Source organism: Papilio polytes, unplaced genomic scaffold, assembly GCF_000836215.1.
Source record: "Papilio polytes unplaced genomic scaffold, Ppol_1.0 DF824169.1, whole genome shotgun sequence".
Classification (NCBI taxonomy): Eukaryota; Metazoa; Arthropoda; class Insecta; order Lepidoptera; family Papilionidae; genus Papilio; species Papilio polytes.
In genome coordinates, this window is record NW_013525035.1 from 2115671 (window position 1) to 2135718 (window position 20048).

General features: G+C 36.2%; 2 protein-coding genes across 3 annotated transcripts; one reads left to right on the forward strand and one right to left on the reverse strand.

The window, feature by feature from the left end:
* Nucleotides 1-803: 803 nt before the first annotated feature.
* Nucleotides 804-5075, forward strand: LOC106111328 (protein THEM6). Of its 2 annotated transcripts, none has more exons than XM_013293355.1 (5): nt 804-1021; nt 1512-1684; nt 2176-2390; nt 3366-3554; nt 4196-5075. In XM_013293355.1, exons 2-5 carry the CDS (start codon nt 1519-1521, stop codon nt 4322-4324), a joined length of 699 nt encoding a protein of 232 aa, XP_013148809.1. In that variant the 5' UTR covers nt 804-1021; nt 1512-1518; the 3' UTR covers nt 4325-5075. The 2 variants fall into 2 exon arrangements, with proteins under 2 accessions (XP_013148809.1, XP_013148808.1); XM_013293354.1 differs by having other exon boundaries at nt 806-1021; nt 1499-1684.
* Nucleotides 5076-8370: 3295 nt separating this feature from the next.
* On the reverse strand, nt 8371-18049 carry LOC106111419 (proline-, glutamic acid- and leucine-rich protein 1). Its single transcript, XM_013293505.1, has 2 exons — nt 17774-18049; nt 8371-9680 (listed from the first exon to the last, which is right to left on the reverse strand). Exon 2 carries the CDS (start codon nt 9633-9635, stop codon nt 8544-8546), a length of 1092 nt encoding a protein of 363 aa, XP_013148959.1. The 5' UTR covers nt 9636-9680; nt 17774-18049; the 3' UTR covers nt 8371-8543.
* Nucleotides 18050-20048: the final 1999 nt, after the last annotated feature.

Sequence of the window (20048 nt, forward strand, 5' to 3'; positions counted from 1 at the left end):
AAAATGTAATATGTCATAAATATCTGTCGTGAAGTATAAAATTAAATAAACTGTGTTATATATCTCTGCTTTCAATATTTTAATAATATTATTATCTCTACTCAGTAAAAAAGTGCGTAAATTATTTCAGACATAGGTTGCTAAAAAGATGGAGACGTATTATAGAAATTCAAATAAATTGAAAGATACCTTATTTATTATTGTTATGGAATCAAGTAGCAATGAGGTGGTTACCAAAATCATTGAATTATAAAAACTTCTAGTCCTTGGTTACAAATTACAAGAACGAATTAGTATCCAGTTTTACTTTTAAATAAATATTGTAGTTACACCAATACGATTTCTGTCATATAACTTTTGTTCTAATAAACATAGTAATAATTCTAAGCTCAAGTCCAGTTTGCAGATGTAAAGGAGGCTACTGTGCAAAAGTTATGCACAAAAATGATTAAATAACAAAGAAAAGTTAAGAATATGCTTAAGTGTGTTAATAAATATTTCTTAGCTGTTACCGTTAATAATTTAAAAAGTTAGGTCAGAATTTTCTTTTACCAGATTTTCAAGTATAGTTGATGATGAAAAAAAAAAAACTATTGTTACATGTAATTAATTAATCAATGTTGTTCGTATCGAATTAATTGAGAAAAATTAAAAGTGTTATTTTATCTGTATTTACTAATCAATTAATGCATTTTTTGTTTGTTGTAAAATGATCCTTATTGCAAAGTTTTTAAAGATAATTATAGCGTAAGTGTGTATGCCAATGATACATCGTCCCTGCAGCACGGATCGAACTGCGCGCGCATTTCAGACATGTCATTTAAATTTTGTACGTGAAAAAATCCACTGCGACAGAAATAGGTTATTTTTACCATTTTGTACATTTTGTTTAATATTTTTCATTTTAAATGTATTTCAAATAATTACAATTAAAATCATCTAAAACCTCAGTTTTGAAAAGATCAGTTTAATTTCTTCTTATTATGGTGATTTGAGTGTTTGCCGAATCGTGGATAAAAAGGTAATTTACTTTTATAATATTTATTTGTCACATATTCTTTAAACCTTTTTGATAGCAATATTTATGGAACATTTCCTCAGACTGGCCATTTCTAAAACCACTGAATCATTGTATTTCTGACTCCACTAGGTTAATGTCAGAAAAATACTATATGGAAGAGGTTTATGACGCTTTTACATCTCGTCAGTATTTGTACTCTTACGATTCTATCCAAAGAGTTATCTATACTTCTATACTAATATAAAGAGGAAAGAATTATACTTTGTATGTATTGAAATAATTCAAAAACTGGCTGACTTCAAAAATTCTTTCACCATAAAAACTACGCTTTTACTAATTTGTCACTTAAATATTTTTATTATTAAATTTCACGACAATGGAGTCGCGAGCAACAGCTAGTTTGGAATATACTTTCGTAACTTACTAATAGTATAAAATAACCACGTATTAATCGATCCGTATTGGTCTTTGAATTAGGTAAAACTTTCAGAGTGACCATGTGGACGGTATGCGTGCCGGGATGGGGCGCGGCGTTAGCAGCCGGCGCTCTGCTTCTATACGGCTCTCTGGACGTGGCGTACTTTGCTCGCATGATGTACACAGTCGCCCGTGCTCGGTACTTCCGCAAGAAAGCCTGCATCTTGGAGACGACGGAAGTCAACTGTGAGTGAGCTTAGTCTAGTAGGCGAATGGTGTTGATTGATTACAATGTAAATACTTCAGAAAACCATATCTATAGTAATATAATAAAGCGTAAACACACTACTTCGAGGCATAAGATGTCAGTAATCACAGCGTATTTTTGAATATTTTTTTTCTTTAAAAAAAACCCTACATTTACGATACGCTTTAGGCTATTTTTTCACGCCATTAAATTTAGATTGTAACTACATTAGAAAAAAGCCTTCATGTATGTAAGAAAGTGACCATAAACTACACGCTGGCAACATTAAGGAGGTAAGGTTGTTATGGTAGTGGTAATAGTGACATTAGCAATAATAAAATAAAGTTTTTATAATAAAAGATGTGATATACTTTATTGGAAACATGTATTCTTGTATTATACAAAACCGCCTGTCGATTTTAAATAGCAAAATAACGAATTAACAATCTTGCAACACGTATTGTTAGGATCTAATGTTTTTTGTTTGTAGCTTGGTGTCTCCTAAACGACATAGATACGTTGCTGTACCACATGAATAACGCCCGTTATTTACGTGAGCTGGACTTTGCGCGTGCTGACTTCTACGAGCGCACGGGGCTGTACGCGAACATAAAAGCAGCCGGCGGCGCGGTGGTTCAAGCTGCGGCTACCATACGCTATCGACGTTACCTCAAGCCTTTCACACGCTTCAAGATCACATCTAAAGTGAGAACATTAGAAGATTTTTTATGTTTAGATCCTTTTTTTAATATCATAGGGTGGCACGAGCAAGCGGTTACCTCAATCCGCCAAAACGGCGAAGCGACCGTTGCCCATATACATTCGCAATAGCCGATGCGTTGCCTACCCTTAATCGACGGAGGAAACGCACATAAAGAGGATATTTTCCCTTCTTATGCGTCTCCTCTAGCGTCAAATCCCCGTTCCCTTCCCATATTTTTCTTATAAGAAAGAGGGTGGGTAGGAAAAGGGACTAAAGTTAGGCTTTCGGCACTACACTCACCAGACTGTACGCGGAATTGCTCCCACTTCACGCCTATCTTCTGTGTGATCGTGGTATTGCCCTGGGCGACCCATTCGTGCAAAGACTAATCTTACCTTTGATTATTGGTTGAACGGTGTTAGTAGCTTTCTGTCCAGAGAACTGGGCGGTCACCTAGCTGCGCCCTTCGCTTGCGCCAGGATTGGACGGTTTTATATTTTAACAGTGGTAGAGCCCGCTTTAACATCTTCGCACGAATGGGCCGGCTCGCCCGGTGTAATACCACGACCTCACAGAAAACAGGCGTGAAGTGAAAGCAATTCCGCGTTTCGTCTGATGAGTGTGGTGCCGCAGGCCTAATTTTGAGTACCTTTCCCTTTCCAACCTTTTCTTAAGAGGTAAGGATGGAAAGGAAAAGTGGATTTGACGGGGGAGGAGACGCATAGGAAGGGGAAATGTCCTATTTATGTGCGTCTCCTCCTCCGTCTATTAAGGGTAGGCAACGCATCTGCAAATGCGGATGTCTATGGGCAGCGGTCACTTTCTATTTCGGTGGATTCCGACGGCCGCTTGCTCGTTTGCCACCTTATAAAAAATAAAAAAAAATTGGTTGGCCACATACTGCACTAATTTACTATTAGATTTGCTAAGTATTGTCTATGGATTGTTGTTTATGGTCTATTCTTCAATATTCTCAGGCAGTATACTGGGATGAGAAGACGTTATTCATGGAGCACGAGTTCGTGGGTCCCGGGGGCTTCGTGCACGCGGTGGCGGTGTGCCGGCAGCGCGTTATTGACACCTCGGCTGCGGCCATCGCTGAACTGCTGCTGCAGCTGCACTGCGCCGGCACCTGCCAGCCAACACCAGCTAAGATGCCGCCAGAGGTTTTTTTTTTTAATATTTACAGATTCTTGTTTTCTTAGTAATAACTCTTTTACTATTACCTATTTTTGTCTAGCTTCTGTACCTTGGTTGCCTATAAGAGATTGCTGATAGCAATATGGCCACCCTTATTGTTATCAGCATTATTGTTATAATATTTTGGAAAAAAGTACTCATATTATTATCATAAATGCGAAAGTTTAGATGGAGGGTTGACTGTTTATTAGAGTTTGTAGCCTAAACGGCTTAACGGATTTGATGTACGAGTAATTTAACATAGATGTATTGGATAGTCTGAAAGAACTATTTTTTAATTTCTCGCGGACGGAGTCGCGGGCAAAAGCTTGTAAATAAATAAAATACAATTAATTTATAGGATTTTGCTAGGAATGGTTTGGAATAGTCGAATGGCGGGATTCGAACCCTCGACCACGTGATTTATTTCATTCATTCATTCGTTCATTAACTCTTTCTTTTGTACGTTCGTTCATAATTACAGTACAGTTGGACAGTTGAAGTTGAATTGAATGCCAGTTGATTGTTAGTCCAGTTATTTAAAACTAGAGTAATTGTGCTGGCAAGATGTAAACTGCAGATTATGTCCTTTTATTCCAATTAAATATTATGCTACCATTTTTTTCAGTTGGAACTATGGGTGCAAAGCAATGAAATTAGTTCCGCGAAACTCCGCGCGCCGATGCCGCAGTCTATCCTCCACGCTTCGCATACCCTCGGCTGCGGCGAAATGGTCCCGAGTCTCGGCACCGAGTGAGACGGGACACACTGTCCGACCGAGCTGCGGTCCCGCTCGCACGCATTTAAAGATTCATAAGTGCGAGCGAGACAACCGCAGGTAATTTTGGGCAGTGTCAATCATTCGGTTTAAAGTTGTCGACAACAACGGACGTCTGTGAAGCTTGATGCGATGTAGCTTGTGATGTAAAACCACTTTTAGATAGATAATTATGAAATGTACTGTTAAATGAGTGTATTATCGAATTAATTTCTTGTCATATCGATGGATCTATAATCTTGTAATATTCCAATTAGAAATAAATAAAATTAACCACAACGCTATGTTATCGTGTTCTATGTCATGTATCTTTTTAATTTTAAATTAGTCTGTAGAGAAATCACTTTAGTATATTTGGTTTCAGCCTTTGTAATCATAGAAAATCGCGCAAGTTGTACCTTAAAAGTAGATATATCTAAGATTAATTGTATTTAAAATAAAAAGCCATTTATAACATGTTTATCGCAGACTTAGAAGTAAGAACTCCTTTTTAACCATTTTATTATTATATTGAAGAGAAATCTTTATGTAAGAGACAAGCTTGTACAAAAATATTTTGTCCCTTTCGTTCTATAGGATTTAAATAAAGACACTAATATTTTTGTACATGTGCGTCAGCAGAAGATAACCGGTAACTAACATATTGATCTCAATTATAGGAAATATTAAAAAAAAAAACGAACCGTTACGAGGTAGGTCTATTTAATGAAAATTATTTACATATTACTATACTGATTCTTTTTGTATTTTATAATATAATCGTTACATATATTGAATTTAATAAATTTTTAGTAATACGCTTGTGTAAAATATAATCATGTTAGAATTAAAACAATCAATTTCTTATTCATAACCTCAAAATGTCGGTGTTGCAATTTCACAGATTAAAAAATACCTAATTCGTAATTCTCTCTTTTGTCAAGAAACTGTTTTTAATATCAAAATAAACAGAAGTTATTATTTCTAAAATAATAATAAGTTTTTGTCGTAGTTATAAAAGTGATGTAACATTAAACGATGAAATCGTTTTAAAAATATATAAAATGTCCCGTGTTTAAATAAATTTAGTATGCTAATATAATCGTTAAACGTTACCAATAAGTCTTATAATCGCATGCACAAATAGAAAGATCGTTTTTTACTTTGTTATATAACAAGGTCCTTGGCATTTTTATTGTAAAACAAATGACAATCTCCGGTGACGTTATTTGACAACTATAATAAAAGAACTATTTAATTTCGTTGTTTGAGAATATTTAATTTTGAGAGTGATAACTTATTCAATTTCTACATTTAAATATGGTTTAAATAACATGGAGAAGTTGCACACAAAACCTAGTTAAATCATGAAGCAATCAATCTATAAAAAATATTTGCTATTTTATTTTGTCCATTTGTCACAAAAATCAAAAATTGTGCTTTCATATGTTTAAAAGGGCAATGCTTCTATTGAATATTGAAAAAGTAGATGTTTATTTTACGTCGATTTGCTATCGTCGTAATAGATGTATTATTATCGATATCATATTTTACCTGTCTGTAATAAAGTTTTATGTGGCTGAATGTAGTTTCCTTCTGTCCTTTTTCTTTTATTATTTAATCTTTCTAACGGTGAGAGAATTTTTTAAATCGGCACTGTCTTAATTTTAAAAGGATGTCACGGACGCCATTTTAAAGGTATCTGAGCCTCTATCAGCCAGTTGTGGGACGCCCTGAAAGTCATATTACGTCTAGTCTTCAAGTTTACCTATCAGTGACTTAACGAAGGCAGATATTTGCAGCACTCGCTATCTTGCAGTTAGCAAGGGGAAAGATTAGTATTTTTGGATTTTTGTATGTATTTGATTCACAGAAAAACTTGACCGATTTTTAAAAATTCTTTCACCATTAGAACAATAGTTTATTTGTGAGTAACATGGCTATTACAATTTTTTAGGAACTATTAATAAACAGCGTATTTCTGAAAAAACCACAATATTTGACCTTTTCTCGGCTTACGCTGCCTAATTCCAAAATAATCGTGTAACATGTTACTAAATCGATGATTGATTATTTGGCATTCTTACATTGTTTACCTGTTTTCAAGGCACGGCGGGCGCACCTGAGACGTGTACGCAATCTGTAACCGGGTCACCTGACAGAAATACACGAGTTATGTTAACGACCCGCGTACACTTCGATACCATCTTTTTACATTATCTAGACTAGCTGATACCCTGGAATCGTTAAATATTGCGCAATTGGTCCCTTTTGTAGATTTGTGCGTTTGAACACTGCATAAAATAGTTTTTAAAATTCTTCGATTTTTTTAGGTTATGTTAAGCAGCTTTACAGAATTAATAAGCTTTTGCCCGCTACTCCGTTATCGTGGAATTAAAAGAAAAACAAATGTTAGCCGCCTGGGTTCTTCCAGACCATGCTCTACATCTATGCCAAATTTCATCCAGATCCGTTCAGCCATTTAGACTACAAACTCTTACAAAAAATTTCCATCCATCCATCTAAACTTTCGCATTTCAAATTAATCCGTCATAGATTGCAGTTAAGTAGATGTTAAATTGAGTTATATTCTTGCGTACTTTTAACTTAACCATTTCTTACGAAGACTATAGTTTTAAACAGGACTGGTAACCTATACCTATAAGCCTTAGTTTGTATGCTGAATTTTCCTAAAAAAGTTTTGCCCTAGTTAATGTATGTTTCTGTCGTATGACTTACATTGAGCTGCTATTTTGAATGCGTACCATTTAACTCGTTAACCGTCTGTCAGCACTTACTTACGGAGACGCCGTGCCAATTAGAAATTCGTAAATCGCACTCATCAAATATTTATGCATATTTTGTAGACTGCAACACATACGTTTAGTCGCCTGATCGACGGTCGAGTTTTAAATTTATAACCAATAGGATACTTAGGGCCTGTCTCACCAAATTGTAAATTGTCTGATAACATCCAACGTTTAAAATGTGTGATGGAAATATCTGATTTTGTTCCCTTATCTGACAGTGACGACATTTTTAAGCTATCTGAGGCTCTATCAGCCAGTGGTGGGACAGACCCTTAGTATATAGGATGAGGTAAGGTTTGGTAAAATAAAATGATGTTTTAATTGTAATGTACACAATTTATTCATATCGTATAGTGTCTCTTATACAAAGATATAAATTGTAAAATCTTTCGCGGTCCGAATAAATAAATACTTAGTATAACTTCCTTCAGTCCTATCACGTGCCCTATAGGGCATCACCAGGAGTATAGACTCTTACAACTGAAATAATTGCGGTCCACACTTTGCAGGATTTTGTAATTTTACAAAGCAATTTTTCGCGATATTCACATTTGGCGATAGTAATTGTGGAAGTACGATGTTGGATTAACAAACGCTTTGCGCTTTACATGTTTTTCTCGAACAAGAGTCGCTTTACGATCCGATCGAAGTTTCGGGAACAAATGGTAGAGGTCCAGCCTGACTGAAGTTGCCCAGAGATTTTATTAAGAAATGTACAAAAATATCATATTAAATAACTATTATAAAGGTAGGTATGTATTGTCAAAGGCACTGGTATTCTTAATCTGATCAATACTTTTGAATAACATTAGGATATTATGAAACCTTAGAAACTATTTTGCGATTTCATGACAGCATACGAGGATATTATCTCATATCATTTTTTTTGGTTTGGAACTTAACGGACATTCCGATTGAGAAAGACATTATACATTTAAAATTTATAAATAATCTATGTTGGACTTAAAATAACTTACATCGACTTACGAACTAGCACTTAGGTAGAACTTAGTCTTTAGCCATCGATTTTAAACTACCGAATCTTCGAATAGATGAAACAGATCTACTTCGCTTACTTATTACATAACATATACATTATACATAGCTCACCACTAAAAATGCATTTTTTTATATCTATCACTGAGTAGACAAGTTTAATCTGCTCGAAAAGTCTGCAAACCGAAAGTTTAGTCTGAGGGCGAGCCGCGACATGGCGTCGCCGCGGCCCTCCGCTAACACCGACACATACAACTACTAGGAAGGATTATAAATGGGCGATGCGACTTTGTCGCGTACAGCTGCGCATATCATACAAATATAAATCATCTCTTTACAACATGGTAACTTCGTCTACATGTGAGGGGAGACGTGTTGCGGGGCGGCGGCGCCGGCGGCGCAAGCGGGTGCGCTCAATGCTCGTGCGCACGCGCCTTGTTCTGATGCATCATGTTCTTGAGCGTCGCCACCTCAGTGGCCAGTCGTGCGAGCTCTGCCTTGAGGTGGGCATCCTCCTCTTCGATGAGCCTGTCATCGGGCCGTTGCGGCCTGTAGTCAACTCCGAGCGAGATGCCAGAGTCCCTCTCGTCGCTGGAGCCCTCGCCGTCCCAGGAAGGCGAGGAGCGGGGCCCCGGCTCCTGTTTGATGTGTTGAAGGGACAGCAGGGCACTAGCCACATCCTTGTCGCCCAGGTGGGTTTTGTGGCGCAGTTTAAGAGGGAGACCGTTGTTCTCGGGTGCGTACTGCTCCGTCGTCTCGTCGCCGGAGCCCGACAGCGAGGAGAGCTCGTAAGGTGAGAGGGCGCGGCGCGTCCGCGACAGGTTAAGAACGGAGCCGGGCGGCTCGTAGTGTGCTGGGTGGGGATAGTATGCCTCTGGCGCTGGAAGTCTCTCCTGGTAGGGCTCCGGCGCGCGCTGTGGCGGCGGGGAGGGCGGAGAGGCTGGCGGTGCAGGCGGTGGCGGTGGTGGCGCGGGCGGGAAAAGCCCGCCGGTCGACAGCTTGGTGCGCTTGGAGCCGCACAGCACCTGGTCGCAGGTGGGAAGCGTGGCGAGCACTTGGTCGATGCTGATGAGGTTGTCGCCGCAGATGCCGTATTTCTCCTTGATGGCGTCGAGCTGAGCCTTTAAAACGTGGTTCTCCTTGGAGAGTTCAACGACTCTCTGCTCAAGCACCATGTCGTTAAAGCGGCGCTTTTCGCGTGAGCGCTTGGCTGCCTCATTGTTGCGGCGCCTGCGATCCCAGTAGCCGTCGTCTTTTTTACTGTCGGGGATAAATTCGCGCTGCTTGCGCTGACCGAAGAACTCCTTACGCTTGAAGTCGTAATTGGAAGGGTAATCGTGGGGATCCCCGGGCGGTCCGTTGGATGGCGGCTGGTCCAGCGGGAAGTGCGGGGATACGGAAAGGCGCGCGCGCGGTGGCGGCGGTACGCGCTGAGGCGAGGGAGCGGGTCCCACGCCTCCAGCGCCTAGCAGCTGCTGCTGGCTCAGGATGAATTCGGCGACCATATTGCGGCGGACGACGCCTGGCCCGCAAGGATCCTCGCTGTGGTTCTGTAACCAAAGAAACGGAACATTAATAACGTGCTAAATCGGCGTTGCTAAGTTACAAAATGACCGCTTGCAAAAATCGTGTCGTAAGATCCCGTGCTGCGGCTTGCACGTGGAGCTTTGTGTAATCGCGTTGCTACATTTACCATTTTTTGTGTCCCAAGTTATTAGCAAAATGTTTGTTAATGGTTTCCTAACCTCTGTTACACAAATGAACTCGCTCCGGATATCGTCAGCTTCCTTTGAATTAGCACATGCGTTGCGAGCAGTGTGTGCGCCGCGTGCGAGAGACTGCGACTGAAGCATGCCGGTCACCATGTGACAAAAGGTAAGCAATAATGTTGGCTAATAATGTTAGTCTTAACACAGTTTAGATTTCGCAATACGATCACGTTGTTCCTAACGTGGCCGCTGATTTGCCTACTTTGACTATTTAACAATATCAGCAGTCCTCTAGCACGAGTGTCGTTCACCTTTTACGTAATGAACCCTATAGCGATTTAAATAGGTTCCTATTCAAATTATATAAAGTATGTCTAATAAGTCTCAATGCATCGGCAACACCAATGACAGGAAGTACTAGTCTTAAAAACTCATTGTAATCGACAACCATCCGATAGTATAACAATGAAAGAATCGTTAATTGCCTATTGTGCTGAAACCATAAACTAGGTAGTCTACCTTTTTCTTAGTGCTGACTAGTGACTAGAGCATAGACAAAAAAAGCTAGGCGGTCACGTTCCGCGGCACGCGGCGCGGGCGACAACGTGAGAGCTCTTTCTAAAACACAATTTATGCTTTTACAAGACAATTTGCATGTATTTGTAACTATTCCGCGGCTTGTGACACGTGAACATGTTGATTTATACAGTCTTATTCATAATTTACTCCTTATGAAATTCCAAGGAGGCCCATTAGTGAGTCTCTAGAGAATTTTAAGCAAACTCATTGCATGGAAAGCTTTACATAACCTCTTCCTATTCTATTATTTTTAAACGCAAATGAGCCTATTATGAATTTTAAATGTTTTACGTAGGATCAAAAAAAGTAAATTCGAGAAAAATCTTTATCTTAATATTAACATGTTTTTTTATATAACCTCAATTGACATTATTTTTTAATCAAAGAAAAAACACAAAACTGGCCGTTTTACTTTTTAGTTAAAAATCTGTAACAGTTACCTATTAGCTGTGGTATTCGTTTTCAGCCAGTTACACCACCGTACTGTTCAACATTGGAAAGAAAAAATTAATAACTCTGTTCACGCTATCTACCGCAATCTGGGCAATTTGCCTAACTTGGATGGCAACAACGCAGACTTCGGTGTCACTGGGTCGCCCCAGATGCGCGCGCGCCGTTAGATTCGACCGTTCGACTACACCGCCCGTCCCTAATTGACGGGAAAATTAAAATTCAGTAATTCGTTCATTTTTAATTGTTGATTACTGAATCTTTATGACAGAATGATATCGATCAAATTTCATAATCGATTTTAATATTAAAACTGATTTTAATGTAGTATTTGATATTGTTTTTTTTTTTTTAAATAAATTATCAATATTACGCCTAATTTATCTAATTAACTGCGTTTGAAACTTTGAGATATATAATAATACATTAGTTATGCACAAATAAACACAAATCATCCAAGCATACATTGGTAACAGTTAGAATAGCCGTTTTTTAACCGTTACTCCGATATTTCTATGTTACACAGTTAGATGAGTCTTTTGAATGGACATTTTTTATTCTATTCCAATATGAAGAAATAACTAGTGGTTTTAATGTAAACTTTTTAATAATAAAAATTCCTACCCATGATCTCTAATAGAATATTTTTTATTCCGTTGTGACCTAGATTAAAAATAATTTAATAGTAATTATCAACGTTTCTGTTATATTTAATCGTTATATCTAAAACTATGAATGGCCATCAGGAAATGGTTCTTATAATTTTGTTAACAGATAAATTTACTTAATCTATTCATATCGTTAAACTTTATTATTATATTACAGTTCGAATTAATATTATTAGCAAATCGTAAGCAACGCTCTGTTTGAGTGATGTAAGTGAACTCCGTTATTTGATGGTCTGTATAACGCGAACGGTTAAATGGTTGATAATAAGGTTATGCTCTCATCGTGATATAAAATCTACCGCTACTTTTTACAAGACAAATACACATTTTCTATAAAAATTATCTTGTCAAAAATCCTAAAATTATTCTATGTAATTTTAGGTTAATAATTGAGAAGTTTTTGACATTAACATTTTGAGGACAGACAACATAAATGTTGTTTGTTTTTGGTTCTTTCTGGATGTTTTTTGACATTGACCATAGATAACATAAAGCCAATATTAGTGGCACAGTAACGGTGGCCGTCCGATCCCAGCAACAATCGAGCGGCTTTTGACGGGGACAGTTACATAGCTAATCATTGAGTTCGTGAGCACACCGTTAACCAAAAACTGGGACCGTACGGTACAAGAGTACGGTTTTTATGCTCATCGTTGCCGTCTAAAACCCGTAATACTGTTATGAAACAGCTATTTAGTTTCGTCATTGCCTTTAGAAGCGTTCAAGGTTGGTTTGGGCAATTGGAAATGCAATTGATTGTGCATTTTCGAGGTTAGGTGAGTTAAATTTTTTAATTACATTATATTCAATGAATGTACTAAGAGTGCATTTATGTTAGTATAGATATTAGGGATCGATAAATCTTATAAGATTATTCTCAGAGTTGGTTTGTTGGTTGGTTGGTAAGTTATAATTGTGTCCAAACAATAACTGCGCTGCAGGAAATAAATTTAAATGCCGAGGTAAAAGATATAATGTACTCAAGCACGTGGATTCAATTCAATTTAAACACGTGTTACACAGCGATGGTACAGCACGGGACTAACGTTAAGCCCCGTGCGGTCAGAACACGTGATTGTTCAGGATTTATTTATACTCTGCATTTATTTGTCAACCTTTTATAATCTGTGCAAGTTTATTGACGTTATTTAAGAAGCGCTTGTTTTACACTAGTTCTAGTTTGTAAATTTACAGACTTATTACATATTTTTGAGATACCAAGGTGATTTATATCGTTTATTAATCGAGTAACATTATTGCATATGACTATATGTGACTCATTGGATAATACCATTTGACAAACACTGATAACGTCTAAGTGGATAAGGTATTTATAAATTATTACGCAAGTAGATTAATTACATTTTGTTTTAAAGAATAATAACTGATAATTTATCTTAATCGGACAAACTATAGGTATATATGCCCTTTACATAATGCGCATTATATGATATTGCGTTTTAACAAGTTTAAATTACATTAATAAACGCAGCACTCATGCTTACCACTCAGAATGGTGTTTGAGGATATCATACATTTCTAATATTTCCTAAAAGAAATTAAACTAATAGACTAGACTGGCAATTAGCCCGGTTTATGTAACTATTAAATTTAGGCATAAAAAAAGAAATATCTAAAATATTAAAAATCATAATTCAAATTTATGTAACATGACAACAGTCTACCTTTGATCAGACATTTTTCTCGATACATCAAGATAAATAATTTTTTTATCGATATTTTTATAATTGGCGGAATTACCAAAGATAAATGTACTAAGAAATTATACGATAAATTACATTCTGTTCCTATCTGTTTCCGGTCGAGTGACGCAGCATTAGATTTTTATCAAATTAAAATCTATATAATAAAAAAAATGCTTAAACGCTATGACTTTTATAATTCCCATGAATGGGGAATTAGATTTTCAATCTTTAATAAATAGAAATAGATTGCGTTGTTTCTTGAAATTAGATTAATTCGGCTTTGGGTTTCAATATTTGCTAAGCTATAAGAGCTATATATAAGCTATAAGTTCCTATATCGATGTATCGGGGGTGTTAACCTTATCTATTCTACCTGGCTGGGTTCAGGTCGGAGCACCGATCAGCGACCTCGCGTCTCCATCCCGCACGTGCTACCGTGTGCCAGCACGCGGGTCACGCGGCGGCCAGCACGTGTCCGCACTTGAACCTCACGTTGCCGCTTGCGCAACGCTCACTCCTAACTGAACCGTTATATAAACTTGCAACGTGACAACGTGATCTAACAACGTGAATTTAATTAATAGATTTGTTAAATTAGCGAATTAACCTTGACCATTGCTTAAGATTTTTAGAATTTCCAATTTGTTCAAAACTTTTAAGTACAGATTATATTCAATTTTATCAACCGATCGTTGTAGCGTTAAATTATTCTATTAAAGCCGAAGAAATGCGTTTACATTAATGTTGTTTTTGCATTGTTAAATTGCGACAAATAACTTCGAAATCATGATTAGTTTGTATTTAGATTTTGTTGCCATGATTATAACCGTTATCTTTTAAGTTTAGGCAGAATGTGGTCTATTAACACTAAAAGTATGTTACTGATAACAGAAAAAACAAAATGTTATTGACCTTCGTTGTAAGCTTAGACAATATCGGCCATCTTGGAAAAAGTAGAGAAAGTAGTACAGCCGTAACTTTCCACACGCTCGCCGTTTATTGCGCGGGAAAAGTAGGGCAGTCGCCATCTTTGATTTGACAGTTTACCGTCAGAAGATCTACGAGTAAACGTCAATTTAATTTAATAATGAATTATTTGGTGATGGACTAAAGTTCCAAATTTGTCTGCATTAAATGCGTTTCATGTCGAGAAACGTATGGCTTCATTGATAGTATACGCAAGTAAGACCTGCATGTTTATAAAACACATCATTCGTCGTATCCGTTGTACAGCCAAGCTATTTAGTACTATTTTAATTCTAAGGTGAATCGGGAAGGTCTTTCAAGTTGGATGTATTTCAACAATTTTTTTTTGCGCCAATTTTCTTGTACTTGACCGATATTCGCAGACAGATTTTCACGTAATTAAACAAAGCGGGATTTTCGAGTTATTTTCAGGGTGGCCTCTTTCGTTGCGCGATAACGGTTTCGTGTCAAGGTTGCGTTTCGTAACTCCGTGCGATAAACTCATACCTACGTACCGGTACAAAATATGTCAAGGTCCCCACTGACTTTTCCGGTTAGGGATTTCCCTATCTCTTGATAATCTCTCCTTCAATAACACAGACCTAGTTGCGGCAACCTTGTCTGCTGCGACTAATTGCTCATTATTAAGAAACGTTTAGCCTATTTCCTTGCACTAGATTCGACAGAATTAGCTACACAAGTCTTACGTAACCTTACGTTAGTTCCAGGAAGCCACGTGAATAGATGCTATCGTAATGATTCCAAACCATAAATGACTCATGTGTTTTCGTATACAATTACAAAGGTATTTTTTATACGGAAAGGTGGCACGAGCTGCGGGAAGACCGAATACTTCGACGCTTATGGACACCCGCAATACCAAAGGGAATGGATATGCGTTGCCGTTGCGATTTACTTCAACAAACGAAGTACAAGGATACAAGGTGAGTTTATAAAATAAGGATGCTCCTAGGCTCTTAACTTGGACCATACAGGTCATTCAGATGAGGAATTTTTTGTACTTCTTGGTTGAGAATTTAAGTTTGCCTACAATCTTATAGTAATAAAAACGTGCTCTTGGCCAGGTCGATTCAAAGCAATTCCTAGTATCGTTGCGTCATCGAACCATTTCCATTATGTATATCCTTGTTGGTACTTTTAAGAGCTATGACACGTCACACATTGATATACATTGTCGCAATTGGCCGTGTATGCTCACGTGCGCATCACTAACTAGGTTACAGTAACGCGAGTGTTCGAGATAAAAAAAAATAGGTCAAGTTATCTTTGCTTGTCCTCGGTGTATGAGAATTATCGGCCGCCTTGTTGCGCCGACACGAAAAATCGCTTACGTAACTCGTACGATTAAACGTAGTAATGTTTTTATAAATAAAACTATATTCTCATGACCTTAATCGTCAGACTAAACAATCATTGTACTCAATTAAAGGGCATTTATAGTCTTTACTAGCTGTTGTTAGTGACGTCCAATTGATAACAAAAATAACCTATAATATGCCCGTCTATGTCAGCTACCCTTCAGTGAAAGCCCGGTTGAAATCGGCCCAACGATTTCGGATATTACCCGAAACAAACACGGCTTGCAAGCAGACAATTTTTTTTTAAATACGATTTTATCAGCAAAGGAAATACATCATCTTTCCGAAATCTGGGATTTTTCTTTCGATTTTTCGTTTGTCGTGATTGTAAATGATTATTTCATGAACATATAATGATTGCTTACAATTGTTAACCACAAATTATTCACGTAGCCGCAATTTAAATGGCCACATGTAATCGCCAGTCATGATGCGTGATTAACTAAATGCAGTCTCGACCTTAAATACCTTCCGGTCAACCTTGCCGATTAGTTCCTGTATTACGTCATTAGTAATACTGCAGTTTGTATTATCTGTTACAATTCTTTGTTCTTTATCTTTACGATTGTAAATTGTTTTTCACACCGACTTTCATAGTTTATTTTTCGAATATCAAATAAGAAACAGGCTCAGTTTATTGCTGTTTAGAGAATTACCAAAATTAGTTCCGAAGTTTACTATCTACGAGTGAATAAACGATTATCTTAATATCGTATTTGTATTAGAGAAACGAACATGTTTTTTTGCATGTCATTTTTTTTGTTAACGCTACTGTCTGTCAAAACATACATTTGCTAACAGTACGTAGTTTAAATAACGGTCCTGTATGAAAACATTGCTCAACGACATTTATAGAAATACGAGATTATCTAAACAAGCGTTTTGTCTGTGTGCGCCGGTGTGTGTGTATTGCAGCTCGTTGCGCAAGCCGCCCTAGGGACGTTGCGTCATATAGAACTGACCTTTACGATGAATCGATTTAATTCAACGTACGATTAAATGTCCTTTTAAAAATTTGCATTAAAAAATCATAAAAAAATACATATTCGTATATCGATAGGTAAATATTGTTACTTTAAGAAAAAATATATGCAAGCGATCTTTTTTTTCAAATTTTTTAATGTCCTAAAGTCGATTCACGTATATTAGATTTTGAAAAATACTAATATGAAAATTGATATTGACACATGACAAATAAAAAAAAACATTTGTTAACTATTTAGCAGTTACGAAATCTAGTTTCCGCACATCCGCAGGCGAATGCACGCTGGATCGGAACCTTGAACCAGTTGTGTAAGCGACTCACAATAGGCTTACGACAGAGCCGAGCTGCCTGGCGCCGCTTGCGACACAACGTACAAATAAACGCAATGCACTAATTAAAACTAAAAAAAAAACTAGACATAAGAAAAAAAATGTTCGTTGTATTTTTTTTTGTATTTTAAGGAAATAGAAATAATTTATTTGTATCAATAAGTATGATAGTGTACTACAGGTAAAAATATTTGTGCAAAATAATGTCATCGAACGAAAATAATCAGCGATATTGTAACATACGTAGTATTGACAGTGTAAACAAAGATAATATTGAAAACACATGTAAGGAAGCACATTCACAAACAAAAGATCATAACAAAGAGCCATTTAAATGCTACATATATAATTCTACGAAATGATTTAAGCGTTGAAGATTTTGGCACGAAACTAAGGGGCATGAATAAACAGAATTCGAGGCGAGAAGTCAATGACATAACGGAAAAACATTTGACCGAAACCAAGAATCGCTCGAAAACTCTGACTCATCAAATATATTACTCATTGTAATTTATTTTAATCTAATCTTAAATCGATAATTGAATGAAAGAAATCGATTTTCAAAAAAATTTTTATGCTCTTAATCAAATTCAATAATACTCTTTAATTTTTTTTAACAATGTGCAGGTGCATTTAAATAATTGTCATCTTCACTATCTCAACTTTAGTAATTTTGCAATTTTGCAACTGCAATAAAATCCTAAACATCAAAAAATTAAGTAGTAAATGTTTTTCCTGTTTTGATTTTTTGTTTTGTGTTGGAGTAGTTCAAAAAGTTAAGTTTTCAAACTATAGTTTGTAAAAGTTTTTGAAGTTTTTTTTTTAAATGTAAAAATGATTTGTGGTGTTTAAATATTTTTATAAATACTTACGAAAATATTTGCGGTAATTATCAGCTCCTTATCCGGAATTATCCAAATAGTGGGAACAATGTCATAATTCACAAATAGCGAAATGCACAAAACTGTTCACGGCGTAGTTTATTATGAAAATAGTTCAAAATTAATAATGTTATAAACACTCCCACTTTTCACGTTCCGAAAAATTTTTTGTCACTATCACAATGTTGTTATGACGAAATGTACACTGCGATTGGTGCTGTAGTACTCTAGTTACTTGGACACGACTATTCTCTGCGAAGTCTAGAGTGCGACTAAATTTTGTAGAGGGGTCGACCGAGTCGGTGCTGCAGCACGCACACTAGCATCTTCAAAGTGTGCGTGAAGACAGTAGTGTGAGTGAAATATGTTGCGCGTGTGTGCGAATATTTACGTAACTTACCCTGTGTGTAATCACTTTAGCCGGCGCTATTGTGTCAATACAGTGTCCATTTTTTAGCTAATTCTCGATTGAGTCATGTGTTTGTCTCATTTTTGTGTTTCGACGAAATTTGTAATCGATTGATAAGAGCGTTACTTTGGGCAATTTGTGTGGTGTAAAGAATTAATTCAGTATGGCCTAATATTTGCTTTAATATTTCGGCTTCATATTTTTTGTTACAATTTGTTAACCATTAACTATCTAATTGGCTGCTTGTTTTGCATAATCCTGAATGGATCTAGATTACCATATTTTATGCTTTTGGTAACCAATGTTTCTTGTTTTAATTTTAAAACTGACAGTTTTGAAGTTAAAAGGAAATTAATAATTCTGATATAAAAAAATTAAAAAAAAAATTATGTACAGTATTTAGAAGCACTTAAAGATATTTTCTATTTATGATTAACTAGCTGTTCCCCTGCGGATTCATCCGCGTGAAGTTATAAAAACTTTATTTTATTGTTTATATTTGTCAAATGACTAAATTCAAATGCATAAATGACAACCTTGCTTCCGTGATGTTGGCAGCTTGTAGTTTATGGTCCCTTTCCCACATTAGGGTTTTTATCCAAAATATTTACCCCCTAATTTTAATGGCGTGAAAATATATAGCCTAAAGAGTGACGTAAGTGTAGGGCTTTTTATCAAAAAAGGAATTATTCAAAAATATGCTGTAATTGCTGACATCTTAGGCAACAAAGAAGTATGTGTTTACGCTTTATTATAACAGTATAGATATGGATAATAAAAAATAAAATAAGAAATAAGAATAATAATAATAAATAATATAAGTATAGATGATAACCAACGTTAATTTGTGACAAATAAAATAAACAATTATCATATAATATTTTCTTAATTACTTCGTGGACGTCACACACGGCAAATTTTTAATACTTTATTACCACATAATTTTGTTTATCGTCGGACTTTACCAGACGTACAGTGGTGACGATATAAAGATAAGTGTATTTTTTACTTGACTTATGTATAAACTAGCTTTCCCACGCGACTCCGTGTGCGTGAAATTAAAAGCGAGTAGCCTATGTTCTTCCAGACTATCATGAATATTTATACCAAAATTAATCGAAATCCGTCCTGTCGTTAAAAAAAGTAGCCTATTTGTTCTTTAAGACTATCAACATCTATGCTAAATTTTATCGAAATCCACTGTGCAGTTCTACCAATGTTGTTCTAACAAACATCCATATAAACTTTCGCATATATACTATCTATACTTCTATACTATCTGTACTCTATACTTATTAAAATAAAGCGTAAACACACATTTCTTTGTTGCCTAAGATGTCAGCAATTACAGCATATTTTTGAATAATTCTTTTTTTAATACAAAACCCTACACTTACGTCATGCTTTAGGCATTACATTTTCACGCCATTAAACTTAGGGGGTAAATATTTTGGATAAAAACCCTAATGTGGGAAAGTGACCATAAGTTGCTGCCAACATCAAGAAAGATTGCTAAGGTTTGTCATGTCATTTCATTTTGAAATTTGTAATTGATAATGACTAATGTAAACAATTATAGTTACATGCGGATGAAGCCGCACGCGAACAGCTAGTTTATAATATTAGTAAGATTACATAATATAATAAATATTATACTAAACAAAATATGTAATTCTATTCTAATAAGGAAGTTGCAGTTCTGCGAAATCGGTTCGGTATTTACGCATATTGATCGCGGTCGTTTTTTTTTTTCGTTTGACATTGGAAGTTTTGGCGCGCTCGAGATTTGCGGTAAACTGAATATTACGAGTCACGTTTTAAAATAAATTAATGATCTAGAGAAAATGAATTTTCCTG

Excerpts from the sequence above, each read along its gene's own strand:
- LOC106111419 (XM_013293505.1), bottom strand. The coding sequence starts at position 9,635 with ATGGTCGCCGAATTCATCCTGAGCCAGCAGCAGCTGCTAGGCGCTGGA.
- LOC106111328 (XM_013293355.1), top strand. The coding sequence starts at position 1,519 with ATGTGGACGGTATGCGTGCCGGGATGGGGCGCGGCGTTAGCAGCCGGC. Across the intron at positions 2,391-3,365 it reads GCTTCAAGATCACATCTAAA|GCAGTATACTGGGATGAGAA; the intron begins GTGAGAACATTA and ends CAATATTCTCAG. Across the intron at positions 3,555-4,195 it reads CAGCTAAGATGCCGCCAGAG|TTGGAACTATGGGTGCAAAG; the intron begins GTTTTTTTTTTT and ends CATTTTTTTCAG.